The sequence below is a fragment of the Chlamydomonas reinhardtii genome, chromosome 6, assembly GCF_000002595.2.
Source record: "Chlamydomonas reinhardtii strain CC-503 cw92 mt+ chromosome 6, whole genome shotgun sequence".
Taxonomy (NCBI): Eukaryota; Viridiplantae; Chlorophyta; class Chlorophyceae; order Chlamydomonadales; family Chlamydomonadaceae; genus Chlamydomonas; species Chlamydomonas reinhardtii.
In genome coordinates, this window is record NC_057009.1 from 7,669,084 (window position 1) to 7,681,442 (window position 12,359).

General features: G+C 62.8%; 4 protein-coding genes across 4 annotated transcripts; all 4 read left to right on the top strand.

The window, feature by feature from the left end:
- The first annotated feature begins 86 nt into the window (after positions 1-86).
- CHLRE_06g301650v5 (uncharacterized protein) lies at positions 87-5,968 on the top strand. Its single transcript, XM_001691373.2, has 12 exons — positions 87-380; positions 760-801; positions 1,091-1,171; positions 1,460-1,510; positions 1,848-1,978; positions 2,367-2,515; positions 2,719-2,807; positions 3,159-3,285; positions 3,517-3,656; positions 3,857-3,919; positions 4,214-4,376; positions 5,108-5,968. The coding sequence occupies exons 1-12, from the start codon at positions 138-140 to the stop codon at positions 5,308-5,310; spliced, it is 1,482 nt and encodes a 493-aa protein (XP_001691425.2). The 5' UTR covers positions 87-137; the 3' UTR covers positions 5,311-5,968.
- A 68-nt stretch (positions 5,969-6,036) lies between these two features.
- On the top strand, positions 6,037-7,632 carry CHLRE_06g301700v5 (uncharacterized protein). The gene is made up of 2 exons (XM_043063612.1): positions 6,037-6,583; positions 7,035-7,632. The coding sequence occupies exon 1, from the start codon at positions 6,270-6,272 to the stop codon at positions 6,576-6,578; it is 309 nt and encodes a 102-aa protein (XP_042924318.1). The 5' UTR covers positions 6,037-6,269; the 3' UTR covers positions 6,579-6,583; positions 7,035-7,632.
- Positions 7,633-7,686: 54 nt separating this feature from the next.
- CHLRE_06g301725v5 (uncharacterized protein) lies at positions 7,687-9,118 on the top strand. Its single transcript, XM_043063613.1, has 2 exons — positions 7,687-7,872; positions 8,047-9,118. Exons 1-2 carry the CDS (start codon positions 7,767-7,769, stop codon positions 8,166-8,168), a joined length of 228 nt encoding a protein of 75 aa, XP_042924319.1. The 5' UTR covers positions 7,687-7,766; the 3' UTR covers positions 8,169-9,118.
- A 348-nt stretch (positions 9,119-9,466) lies between these two features.
- Positions 9,467-12,338, top strand: CHLRE_06g301750v5 (uncharacterized protein). The gene is made up of 4 exons (XM_043063614.1): positions 9,467-9,695; positions 9,872-10,148; positions 10,424-11,029; positions 11,244-12,338. The coding sequence occupies exons 1-4, from the start codon at positions 9,571-9,573 to the stop codon at positions 11,559-11,561; spliced, it is 1,326 nt and encodes a 441-aa protein (XP_042924320.1). The 5' UTR covers positions 9,467-9,570; the 3' UTR covers positions 11,562-12,338.
- The last annotated feature ends 21 nt before the right edge of the window (positions 12,339-12,359 follow it).

Genomic DNA, 12,359 nt, shown 5'->3' on the forward strand with positions numbered 1-12,359 from the left:
TGTTAACTGAGTAACAATGCTGAACAAATCTCAGAGGGCTCACAGAACTGAATGCAGCAACATGGGCGTGGGCCGAAGTCAATGATGTAGCCTCGGCTCGCTCAGCGACCTAGCCAATTCTTCATACAATCAACACCATGTCACTACTACGCACGGGCCGCTGCCCGACTGCCATTCGCCACACAGTCGACGGCCAAATTGCGCCGCTTGCCCCGCTTGCCGCTCGGCCGGTGGTCGCAGCTCCCACGCGCACCGTCATCGCTCATGGAGAGCGTCGCTCAGCCAATAGGACCAAATGGGCTACTGCTGAGCCGCCGTCTGGAGCTGCAGGGCCTGCGGTCGCCGAGTCTCCGGTGCGGGAGCAGACCGTTGCGGAGCAGGTATGGTAAATTGCATATGGCCTCAGGTGTGAATGGCGAGTTGGGAGCGGCCAGGGGCGGTGCATCCGCTCGTAGCCGCGCGCAGCGACTGTGGTTTGGTGGTCGCGGGTAGAGGCGACACAGTCGGCACGGCAACCTGCGCGAACCCACTCGCGGCGCGCTGTATCGCCTCCAAAGCAGTCTTGGACTCTGATGCCAATGCATGCAATACACGGTGCAGCGTCAGAGGGGAAGGCAGCGCAACACCTGTCCGCTGCAACACCCCGATTGCACTCGCCTGTTGGTGGCTGCTCCTCGCCGCCGTGTTCTCCTGTTCTTTTGACTCTTCCCCTGAGCTCGCTATCCCCACCCGACGTCACATCGCCCGCGACTATCGCAGATCTGGGACTGCGCCCAGGATCTCGCGCCCGTGTTCACCGAGGTGCGTGCCGGCGAGAGGCACGTCAGTAACACGCACACGCCCGACTGTTCGTAGTCTGTGCCTGGCGCTCGCTCGCGGGGTGTTGTCGCGGAATTGCCAGGCGTTGAACACGGGGCAGGGGGCGGCCCCGAGAATCTACGGCCTCTAGAGCCCGCATCCCGGAGCGCCCTGGTACACAGGTCACGCAGCATCTGCAATCACCACTCCCGTCCCTCTCCTGCCTCGCCCCCATGCGCTGCAACCCTCCTACCCCACCCAACATACACTCAACCCTACCTCCCACCCGCAGGTGGACCGGCTGGTCGCGGCCAATGTGCGCAAAGTGCAGAAGGCCTTCCGCGACCACCGCATCGGGCCCCACCACTTCCAGGTGGGTGGGGGCGTCCCTGCGTGTGTGTTCAAGTGTATGTGTGTTCAAGTGTATGTGTGTGTGTGCGCGCGTGTGTGTTGTGGCATGCGCGGGCAGGGGGATGGCGCATGTGAATGGAGCGCCTGGCTGTCAATGCGATGACACAACGGCTGGGGGCAGGGTGAACATGGGGCGGGGGCGGCGTGGGAGTGCTCGAAGTCGCAAGGCTCGTATTCGCGTGGCGCCTGGAATTCAACCCTTCCGTACGTCTTTGCTTTCCCTCCGTCGCTCCCTCGCTCCGGTACTCAGGGCTCTACCGGCTACGGCCACGGCGACCTGGGCCGTGAGGCGCTGGACTCGGTGCGTGGGGGCGCAGGGCCGGCAGCAGCAGCAGCAGTAGCGGCGGCAGTAGCGGCACCAGGCATACTCTTTGTGGGGAAAGCTGGTAGAACGGGGGGACAGCCATGGGGAGCTGCCTGATGTAGTTGCCATGGGCTGCGGGCATGGCTGCAGTGGTACCTGCTTGGGGCTAATGAGCGCACCTCGAGACCAATTCTGGGTGTAACGGAAACACCCGACGCCCATGACAGCACCGCCATCAACACACGCTGACCCGCACCACCACCTACGCCTTCACTTCTTAAAGAGTCATGAATGTAACCCCCACCCCCACCACCCGCACCACCTGCATACACAGGTCATGGCTCAGATCATGGGCGCTGAGGCGGCGTTGATGCGGGTGCAGTTCGTGAGCGGCACACACGCCATCGCCTCGGCGCTGTACTCGGTGCTGCGGCCGGGAGACGAGATGCTGGCGGTGGCGGGGCAGTGAGTGGGCGGCGGCGTGGGCGGGGTTTGAGTGCGGGATCGGAATGCGGGAGAAGGGGTTCAGTGGTGGGGAGATAAGAACCTGGAGGGCATGCCATGCCTTTGCGTGGAAGCGTCGGCCCGACCCCCGCCCTACCAACCACACGCCCTTCCCAGCACCTAGGCCACGCTCTCTTGCTCGCTCTTTCGCATTTGGTATTGGCTTGGGCTGGTACTTGCACCTCGCGCCCCGCCCTCCGGGCCGACGACTTCGTCTGCAGTCGTCAGTGCATCCTGTACCTCTTTCCAACCATCTTTGCAACAACCCCCCGTCTGCTATACGACTGTTCCTGGCTACGCCTTCACTTCTTAAACACAATCATGACTGTAACACCGCCTCCCCCGGCAGCCCCTACGACACCATGGAGGAGGTCATCGGCACCCGCGGCACCCCCGGCCATGGCAGCCTGATGGAGTGGGGCGTGAGCTACCGCGAGCTGGGCCTGACGAGCGAGGGGCGCATCGACTGGGAGGCGCTCAAGACAGCCGTTGTGCCGGGTGAGGAAAGGGAGGGAGGGAGAGAGGGAGGGAGGGAGGGTGGATGGGGTGGGCGAGGGCATGGGAGGGGGCATAGCTGCGATGGGGAAGGCGTGGCGGCTTGCCCATACTGGACTGCCGCTATCCTGGGCTCCTTGTGCCGCGACCCCACAAACCCTCCTGCTGCCGCTGCTGCAACCGCCGCTCTGTTGCTGCCGGCGCAGGCAAGACCAAGGTGGCGCACATCCAGCGCTCGTGCGGCTATGCGCTGCGCCCCACCCTGTCCATTGACGAGATCGGCAAGGCGGTGCAGGTGGGAGCAGGGGGCGCGTGAGGGCGTGTGAGGGTGTGTGGTGGGCAGGGGCCGGGGTGCCACGTTGCAGTGATGGCACGCACGGTATATGCAGGGCAGGGCATGCTGACCTAGGGCGCCACGGATCATGGATCCCCTCTTGTCAGACTCCGACTCCCCTTTCCTTTCCTGCCTTCCCACGCGGCGGCGCCCCTGCGGCCCGCCAGCCCAACCCATCTTGCCAATCCCCTGATCCATGTGCCTGCCTGCGTCCTCGCACCCATGCCGAACTGCCTTGCTCTCTCTACCTGCTGCTGTGCTGAAGTCCCCGTTGCCCCGTCCATCCTGCCCCCGCCTGCCCCCCGCCCCCAGATCATCAAGGCCCAGGACCCCAACGTGGTGGTGACGGTGGACAACTGCTACGGAGAGTTCACGGACACACGCGAGCCGTGCGACGTGGGCGCGGACCTGGCCATGGGCAGCCTCATCAAGAACCCGGGTAGGGCTGTGCGCGGGTGTGTGGGGATATGGAGGTGTAGGGTGGAAATGGAGGCATGATCACAGGTCCCCAGCAGCTTGCATGGTCGTGTGGCGCAACGCTGCTGAGCACGGCCTCGCCTTGCCTCCACGTGCTGACCTGGCGCCTTCCGCTTCCACCACCACCACCATCACCACCACCACAACCACAACCACCACCACAACCACCACAACCACAACCACCTGACACCAGGCGGCACCATTGCGCCCGGTGGCGGCTACGTGGCGGGCCGTGCCGACCTCATCGGCGCGGTGGCGGCGCGGCTGTACGCACCCGGCATCGGCATCGACGCCGGCGGAGTGCCCGGATCCACCCTGCGCATCTTCTTCCAGGTTGGCGGCACGTGCATAGGGCGGCTGTGTAGGACCGCTGAGGGGCGGTTGGACGCGGTGATGGGCCACTGTGGGCACTGCGGCACATAGGATGAGTAGCGACAGCGTTGTGTGCTGCTGTGCTGGCGCTGCCGGAAATGCGGAGTTGTGGCGTTGCTCAGCGACTGGCTGTGTGGACTCGTGTCATGCCTGGCCTGCAGGGTCTGTTCCTGGCGCCACAGACAACGGGAGAGGCGCTCAAGGGCGGCCGTCTGGCAGCCGAGGTGGGTGGGGGCTTGTGAGGTAGGTGGGAGGGGAAGTAAGCAAATAGGAAAACGGCCGGGCCACAGCTTGAGCCACGGGCGGAGCCGCAGCGCGTCCTTCCCCATTCCTGCAGCACAGCCCTGAACGGTCGTCTTGCCTACCTCGGAACCTCCCAACCTAATATCCTCCCTGCCTCGCTCCCTGTTCGTATTATCCGTTGCACCTGCCGCCTCTGCATGTGCTCCGCTAGTTTGGTTTGGTTTGGTTTAGTTTGGGCTGGCATTTACAACTCCTGCCCCCGGCCCACCCGCCAGCTTCTGCACCGTGAGGGCTTCACCGTCATTCCCGCCCCCGGCGTGCCGGACGTGTGGTCCATGATCACGGCGGTGGAGCTGCGTAGCCGCGAGCGCATGACGGCCTTCTGCCGCGGCATCCAGCGCACATGCCCCATCGGGTCCTACATCACACCAGAGCCGGGTAAGGATGGCGAGCGCGCGCGCGCGTGTGTGTGTGTGTGTGTGTGTGTGTGTGTGTGTGTGTGTGTGTGTGTGTGTGTGTGTGTGTTTGTGTGTGTTAAGGAGCTCATAGGGAACAAAGCGTAACGACAGTGTATGCGTGTATTTATCTGTGTATGCATGTGTCTGTTTTACCTGCACAAGCCCGGCGCGTAGGGCCTATGGGGTGTGGGTGGAGGAGGCGCGGGTGGCTTTGCACCAGTGCCTTCCTTCCTGCGCGCGAACACGAGTACGACGTGTCGCCGGCCCGGTGCCAACCCACAGAGCGGGCCCCTGACCTGTACCTAGACACATGGACATACACATACACATACACACACACACACACACACACACACACACACACACACACACACACACACACACACACACACACACACACACACACACACACACACACACCATTCATCGGAGCATGGCAGCGCATGCGGGCGCACCTCGGAGACGAGGCTGAATGCCAAACGCCCGGGTAAGGGGTTCCAGGCAACATATGCGGGTGAGTATACTCAAGGTGACAACTGGGGCAACATCGACAAACGCGGAGCTCGGTAACCGGCGTCGGTATTTGTTGGTAACTGCGCGCGCGTGTATGGCGGAATTTTGTTCCGTTTGATTCTTTGTTTAACACAGCATTCATATGCTCACAGTCTCTTCCTTCCTACGCAACACGTGCCACAACACGCCTGCAAACAGGCGTCACTGCGGGCTACGGCGACGAGGTCATTTTCGCGGACGGCACCTTCATCGACGGCTCCACTGCGGAGCTGTCGGCGGACGGCCCCATCCGCGCGCCCTACGTGGTGTACTGCCAGGGCGGCACGCACTGGACGCATTGGGCGCTGGCGCTGGAGGGCGCCGTCACCTCGCTGCGGGAGGCGGTCGCCAAGGACAACTGATGGGCTTGCGTTGGTGGTGGGTAGTGTCAGGGAGTGAGCGAGGGCGTGTGTGTGTGGGCCTGTGGGGCCCGGGTGAGTTGGGAGTCGGGATGCGCGTGGTGGTGAGCGGAGGCGGTTTGTCGAGGGAGGGGTGGGTGATGGGTGCGTGGGGCGGTGGCGTGTGTTACCAAGATTCATGACACGGACTGTGTGAGTCTGCGAGATTAGCTGTACGGAGACACTGAGAGAGTGAGAGTGAACTGGACGTTGACAGAGAGGGCGAGAGGGCCGGAGCGATGGGAGATTGCCAACAGGGGCGGCGGGAGTGATAGCGCGTGAGCGAAAGGGCACACGGCGGTGTATGGGCTGGCCTCCCCATTCTTTTATGTGTTCAAGCACGAATGTCATTTGTGCACAATTTTAAGCATGTTCGGGTCCTAATCAGGTGTCTTCTTGACCTGGATGGCGCATGGGGCCAGGCAAGCGCGATGAGGACGACGAGGACGACAGCGAGGGCGGCCAGGAGGGAAGCACGTCGCGATCAGGCGATTAGGGTTTTGTGCGGTATGGACCGATTGCTTGACGGAGGAATGGTAAGGTGACAACAGGCCATATCCCGAATAGTTGAAAGGTGAGGCTATTAGCAGTCGCGTTCGGCGCTTTTAAAGTTTGGCAACTAGCGGCACAAGCGCGGCAGCCTTTTCACTTGCTCTCTTGACATAGTTCATAGAAGCAAAACAACCACCGAGAGAAATTTAGACCCAAACAGCTGCTGGACATAAGTATGGCGTGCACTCTCCCACCGGCGCGGCCTGGGACGCTGCGCTGCGCTTCGGCGCTGCGTGCGAGTCCGCGTGGCGCAGCCACCGAGCAGCTTTACGACGCCGAGCGCAGCAACCTTTTACGCGCGCAATGCTCTCGTCAGCGGCGATCACTTCACGCAGAACCAGGCGGAGCGTTTGCTGCAAGTGTTTCCGACCATGAAGGATGTTGCCAACAAGGACCATATCAGCAGGGTCGAGGTGACCATGAAAAACCATATCAGCAGGTTCGAGGAGACCATGAAGGACCATATCAGCAGGGTCGAGGCGACCATGGAGGGCCATATCAGCAGGGTCGAGGAGACCATGAAGACGGGCTTTGTGGAGCAGCAGAAGTTCTTCGTGCTGCTGGCGCTCGCGTTTCCGGTGCTGGTTGCAATCTTCCTGGCCCTGATATTTGGGGCTATCACGCAGTTTCCCGTGGACCCCAGCAGCGTAGTTGGACTGCTGATTTCCAAGAATGCATAGTTCCGGTGAGATTGGAGAGGGGGGAGGGAGGGAGGGAGAGGAGGCAGGGGAGGGAGGGAGGGGAGGGAGGGATGGTGAGGGAGGGGGCATGGGAGGGGACATAGCCGCGGTGGCAAAGGCGTGGCGGCTTGCACCGACTGAACTGCCGCTACCGTATCCTGGGCTCCTTGTGCCGCGGCCCCACAAACCCTGCTGCTGCCGATGCTGTCCGTTCACAACCAAGAATACTTAGCTCCGGTGAGTTTGGAGATGGGGTGCGTGGGCCGAGACTCCGGTGGAGGGCAGGGCCCATGAAATGGGTGGGGTTTGTGTGGGGGTGTGGGTTTGTGTGTGGGTGTGGGTGTGGGGAGTTGTGGGTTTGTGTGTGGGGGGTGGGGGGTGTGGGGTGGGGGGGGTGGGGGGGTGTTGTATATACCAGCCCAAACTAAACCCAAACCAACGAAAACTGGAGTGCAGGCAGAGGCGTTAGTTGCGAGCGATAATACTTATGGGTTGTGGGCCGAGGCGTCGCGGAGCAGCAGGGCGAGCGGCGCCGGCGATAAATGTCGCCGCCCGGGCTCGGTGACGCGCACAACAGCACAAGACAGGCACGCGGACGCGACAAGCAAAACCCACGACTTACCTGGCGACCAGGAAAGCAGCCCCGACGCCAGGCAGGGAGCTTCGGGCCAGGAGCACGACATGTGGGAAAAGGGCAAGGCAAAAATCGGAAGGGCAGGGCACAGTGAAAGGGCCGAGGCGTGTCGGCAGTAGGATAAAGAAGGGATAACAAAGACAAGGCTACACACAAGCCCAGGCGGCGAAAGAGGCAGAGAGGGTGTGAGGCACGGGTTAAGAGGTAGATGTGGGTGGCATGGGGACCGGTCAGGGGAGAGATGAAGGGGTGCTGGGCAGTGGGGGTGGATGGGTGTGGGGAAAGCTGGTAGAATGGGGTGACAGCCATGGGGAACTGCCTGATGTAGTTGCTATGGACTGCGGGCATGGCTGCAGTGGCACCTGCTTGGGGCTAATGCGCACACCTCGAGACCAATTCTGGGTGTAACGGAAACACCCGACGCCCATGACAGCACCGCCATCAACACCCGCTGACCCGCACCCCCACCTACGCCTTCACTTCTTAAAGAATCATGAATGTAACCCCCACTCCCACTACCTGCGCACCTGCATACACAGGTCATGGCTCAGATCATGGGCGCTGTAGCGGCGCTGATGCGGGTGCAGTTCGTGAGCGGCACACACGCCATCGCCTCGGCGCTGTACTCCGTGCTGCGGCCGGGAGACGAGTGGCGGGGCAGTGAGTGGGCGGCGGCGTGGGCGGGGTTTGGGCACGGGATCGGTATGCGGGATAAAGGGTGGGCTGTAATGACGGGACGCGCCGCTGGTGGCGCCAGCTGGTGGCGCCAGCTGCCAGCGGCGCGTCCCGTCATTACAGCCCACCCTTTATCCCGCATACCGATCCCGTGCCCAGCTGCCAGCGGCGCGTCCCGTCATTACAGCCCACCCTTTATCCTCGGCCTCGCTGCACGGCCTCGAGGGCGAGGGCCGGTGTGGGTTGCCACCAGTGCTTCATGGGCACGCAGCGTTGCATAGGGGGTCGCGCATTAGCGCTGTGACGTTGCGGGGGGTCTGCAAGGCTGATAGCTGATAACTGGATGGGGCATGCCGCGGCCCATGTCCCAGCTTGACCATTCGGAGCTTAAACAGCGCTGGCACCGTGCATGAATGGGCCTTGCATGCGCATGTTCGTGGACCTGAGGGATGGCATGGACATAAGGGATGTGGGCGGCCCTGGTTTTTGACACACTGGAGTCAGGAGGCACATGAGAAATGAATAAAGACAAGTGCAACCCGGTCTCACCGGGGCGTGCCCATTCACGCGGCACCGTCCAAAGCCCAAACCATCCTAAATGCCTTTACAGGGCATACTGTATGTTATGAATAAGTGGAAGTGGCGACCTGCCTGCTCGCCGAGGGCAGTGGGCGGAATTTTGGACTAGGAATCTGAGACGACAGGCGTGTGTGGGGGGGGAGGGGGAGATCGGTAAGGTCAGAATCTAGTCGGACTTTTCCCCCGACCAGTTTTGTGGGGTTGAAGTGACTGCAACTTTGGACGGTGCGCGCAGCGCAGGTGAGACCGGGTTGGACGAGATCATCTAGACAAGACGGGTCATCTACGCTACGTAGACGCCGCGGCGGGCCTGAAGGCATCTTCATGGTAGGGGCATTGGCAGAATTCACATAGTTATCAGTACTACCATACTATTGAATGGAGGGCAGAGGACGGCGCCCTGTAAGTGCAGTAGGTTGATCGGTCGATCCATGCACGCGCCCGGAAGCGCGACAGTACCAGCACCAGTGGAGGCGCGGGCCGCCATAGCAACCGCCACGTACACCACGGTCGCTTGATCATCTCCAAGCGCACGGGTCAGCGTCGTGGCCGGGTCCGGGTCGGGGTCAGGGTCCAGATCGTCAGAGGAGCTGAAGTTAGAAGTGAGGTGATAGTAGAATTGAAGCGCGTTGGTTGTCGGTTACAGTAGGCTTATGCAAATGCATGTTACCCGGCGTGCCTCGACGTGCCCCGCGCCCGTGCCCACAGATTTGGCCTCCGTACACCGGCGGCCGCGACGCGGGCTGCGGCCGCGTTGTGTCTCCTGCCCTGCGTACGCAGCAGCTAGGCGGCAGCGCTGGTGGGGCACTGTGGCACGGACGCCGCTGGTCACGCCGCATGTGCAGGGCGGCTAGCGACGTGAGCTGGGCGTATGCTGCAGCCGGGGACGACGAGGACGACGCGGAGGCGGGCGAGGTAGGAAGCCGACTGAGGGAGGCGCGTTGCGATCAGGGGACTAGGGTTTTGTGCGATTTGGACCGATTGCTTGACGGAGGAACTGCAAGGCGGCAACAGGCCAGAACCCGAATAATTGAAGGGCCAGACTAGCACTGATCGCCGCGTGAGGCGCTTTTTTGGGTTCGGCATGTAACGGTGACGCAGCGAATGGAGCTCTCGGACGGCTTAAAACGCACTGCCGATAGCAAGGCGGAGGAGCGATGGCACTCAACGTATAATATCATCGATTCACTGGCGAGATGCGCGAGCCTCGGAGCGCAAGCAAGCAAATGGTGCGGATTCGCGGGAACGGAATGGCGACTCCCGCGGACGCCCGGAACTCTAAATAAGACGGCTGAGTCCTTGACGCGCGTGATACTATCGGCTTCACTCTAATACGTTTGTCCGTCTGTCCGCCGCTGACGTGTCACCCACTCACCCCGGACCTTCCTGCGGCACCCCCGCACAGGCTCCCGCCCGCCTGCACTCTCGCCTCTCCGGCAAAACCCCCGCTGGCGCCGACCGACGCTGCGCTGCCACCGCCGTCGCCCGCACCCGCACCCGCGGCCCTCCACCCCACCGACCCGCGCAACAAGACCGAGCGCTTCCGCCTGGTGCTGCAACAGCCCGCCGCCTTCATGACGCCGGAGCTTCGGGACCAGCTGCGGCAGCGCGTGCTCGTCATCGTGCGCGGCTACCTGTCCTCGCTGTACCGGGCCTGCCTGGGCGCCTACCTGGACCACCAGGTGAGCGCCCTCACTGTCATAAGCTGCTGCGGGAGTCACAAGGAGTCAGGGGCCTGAGAGACTCTGACCTGCACAGCTGCACTGCAGTCGTGCAGTCTGCACCACCTTGCCCGCCGTCGTTATCTCCGGCTATCTAGGCCGCCCCTAGACACGGTAGCCCCCAGCATGCGCTGTAATGCATGGACTGCCGTACTGCGGTAGCGCTGCCGCCTCTTCCCCACTCCTTACTTGCCACGACCCGCAGCGTGCCGCCACCCGCACTACTCCCGCCGCAGGCCGCCGCCGCCCAGGCGCTGGGCATGCGAGTGCTGGTCGGCAACATCTGCTGCTGCAGCACCTCCGCCCGCAACAGCGCATCGCTGGCGGCCCAGATCGCCGCACACACCGCCCCACACGACCGAGTCATCATCCTGGCACACAGCCACGGCACCCTGGCCGCCCTGGACCTGCTGTGCAACCCGGCCCACGCCGCCGTGTCGCAACGCGTGGAGTGCTTCCTCCCCCTTAACGGCGTGTTCGGCGGCACGCCCATGGCAGACCTGTGCACCAGCTCGAGCCTGGTGAGTGCGGTGCTGGAGGCGACCTGGGGCCGGCTGCTGGCGGTGGTGGGCGGCGGCGAGGCGGGCGTGCTGCGCGACATGACGGCGGCGGCGCGCCGCGCATATCACGCGCAACACGGCGATCGCATCGCGGCGGTGCTGCGGCGCGTGGCGGTGGTGGCGCTGGCGTCGCACTACCGCTGGCCCCGGTGGCCGCCGCCGCGGCTGCTGCGGGTTGCTGCTGTGGAGGCGGCTGTGGGTGTGGCCCTGCTGCCGCAGCGCATGGTGATGGACGCGATGGGCTGGGCGCCCAATGACGGCTGCGTGCCGCTGGCCAGCCAGGTGCGTGCGGGGGCACATGCATGCGTGCATGCAGCTAGCGGCGTACACACACGATCACCGGAAGCCTTGCTACCGACTTCTGCACGTGCCACACGCCACGCAGTCACAACCCATGGGTGGCGCTTTGCCGTCTGCTCTGGTCTGCTTAGCCCGCTGCCTTCACTGCTGCATTACACTGTCATCCCAACATCGACTTGCCTGCCCACACGTGCAGCTGCTGCCGGGCGCGGCCTACGTGGTGTGTGAGGGCCTGCACCACGTGCACACCGTGGACGACCTGGGTGCGCTGGACCTCCGGGCGTTCACACACACGCTGCTGGTGCTGGCGTCGGAGGCGCGGCTGGCGCTGATGAAGGAGCAGGGAGAGGAGGTACAGGGGCAGGCGGAGCGGGAGCGGGAGGAGAAGGAGGCGGAGGGTGGAGGTGGAGGCAAAGGTGGTGGTGGAGGTGGAGGGGCGGCGGCGGTGCACCGGCATGAGGAGGAAGTGGCGCGGCGCCTGCTAGCGCCCGGTGGCGCCGGAGGTGGAGATTAAGAGAATCTGACGGTGTTGACGGTGGCGGGGTGAAGAGTGGAACGAAGGGACAAGCTGAGTAAGGGCGCCTTGCGGATATGATATGGCCGGTGTGGACAGGTGATGACCGGGCGTGATGCTGTCATGCAAGGGGTACATGGACAATCGGACGCGTACGTGAATGGAAAGAGCGAGGTGCGTTTGGGTACTGCATATGTACTGCACTGCTTAATGATTACGTGACGACAGTCCGAGGGAGGTCTGGTATTGCGTACTTATGACGAGCGCGAATGCTGAGGATCAGGCCAGTGATGGAAGGGTGGAGGGCGGGCACGTTGGGGTGCCGGGGCCTCCCCTGTTGGTTGCGAGTTGCGCGGTAGTGTGCTTGTGGGGTCTGGCACTGCGGGTGACAGGTGAGCAAGCGAAGCCTCATGGCGCGCACTAGGCTATTGCTGCCCGGGAGACGCTGACCACGCGTGTAGGGGCTGGGGAGGGACTGGGCAGGGGCTGGGTGCGTGCATGGGCTAACCGTTTTGTCGTTGCAGTCCCCTCCGACTGTCCCAGCATAACAATTGTAGCATCTGTAGTAATGATGCACTAGAAGTCTTTAATATGACAAATGGCGAAGTGGTGCTTTCAAGAGACACCATGTAAACCCTGTTGCCCGAGATGAGCACCACCACCCAAGCCAAGGAGTATTTACAATGCATAATCAATTATCCAGTGTATGCGAGCATCTGGCTGGCCGAATGCGTCAAGCAAGCGGGGAACTGGTACGCATTCTCAAGGCGCAGACAGCGTGACAATGACTAGAATGCT

Bases quoted from the DNA above. Each gene is read 5' to 3' on its own strand.
- CHLRE_06g301750v5 (XM_043063614.1), top strand. From the start codon at position 9,571: ATGGAGCTCTCGGACGGCTTAAAACGCACTGCCGATAGCAAGGCGGAG. The intron at 9,696-9,871 runs GTGCGGATTCGC...ACCCCCGCACAG, and splicing joins GGAGCGCAAGCAAGCAAATG to GCTCCCGCCCGCCTGCACTC. The intron at 10,149-10,423 runs GTGAGCGCCCTC...CTCCCGCCGCAG, and splicing joins GCGCCTACCTGGACCACCAG to GCCGCCGCCGCCCAGGCGCT.
- CHLRE_06g301725v5 (XM_043063613.1), top strand. From the start codon at position 7,767: ATGGGCGCTGTAGCGGCGCTGATGCGGGTGCAGTTCGTGAGCGGCACA. The intron at 7,873-8,046 runs GTGAGTGGGCGG...TCCCGTGCCCAG, and splicing joins GGGAGACGAGTGGCGGGGCA to CTGCCAGCGGCGCGTCCCGT.
- CHLRE_06g301700v5 (XM_043063612.1), top strand. From the start codon at position 6,270: ATGAAGGATGTTGCCAACAAGGACCATATCAGCAGGGTCGAGGTGACC.
- CHLRE_06g301650v5 (XM_001691373.2), top strand. From the start codon at position 138: ATGTCACTACTACGCACGGGCCGCTGCCCGACTGCCATTCGCCACACA. The intron at 381-759 runs GTATGGTAAATT...CGACTATCGCAG, and splicing joins AGCAGACCGTTGCGGAGCAG to ATCTGGGACTGCGCCCAGGA. The intron at 4,377-5,107 runs GTAAGGATGGCG...GCCTGCAAACAG, and splicing joins CTACATCACACCAGAGCCGG to GCGTCACTGCGGGCTACGGC.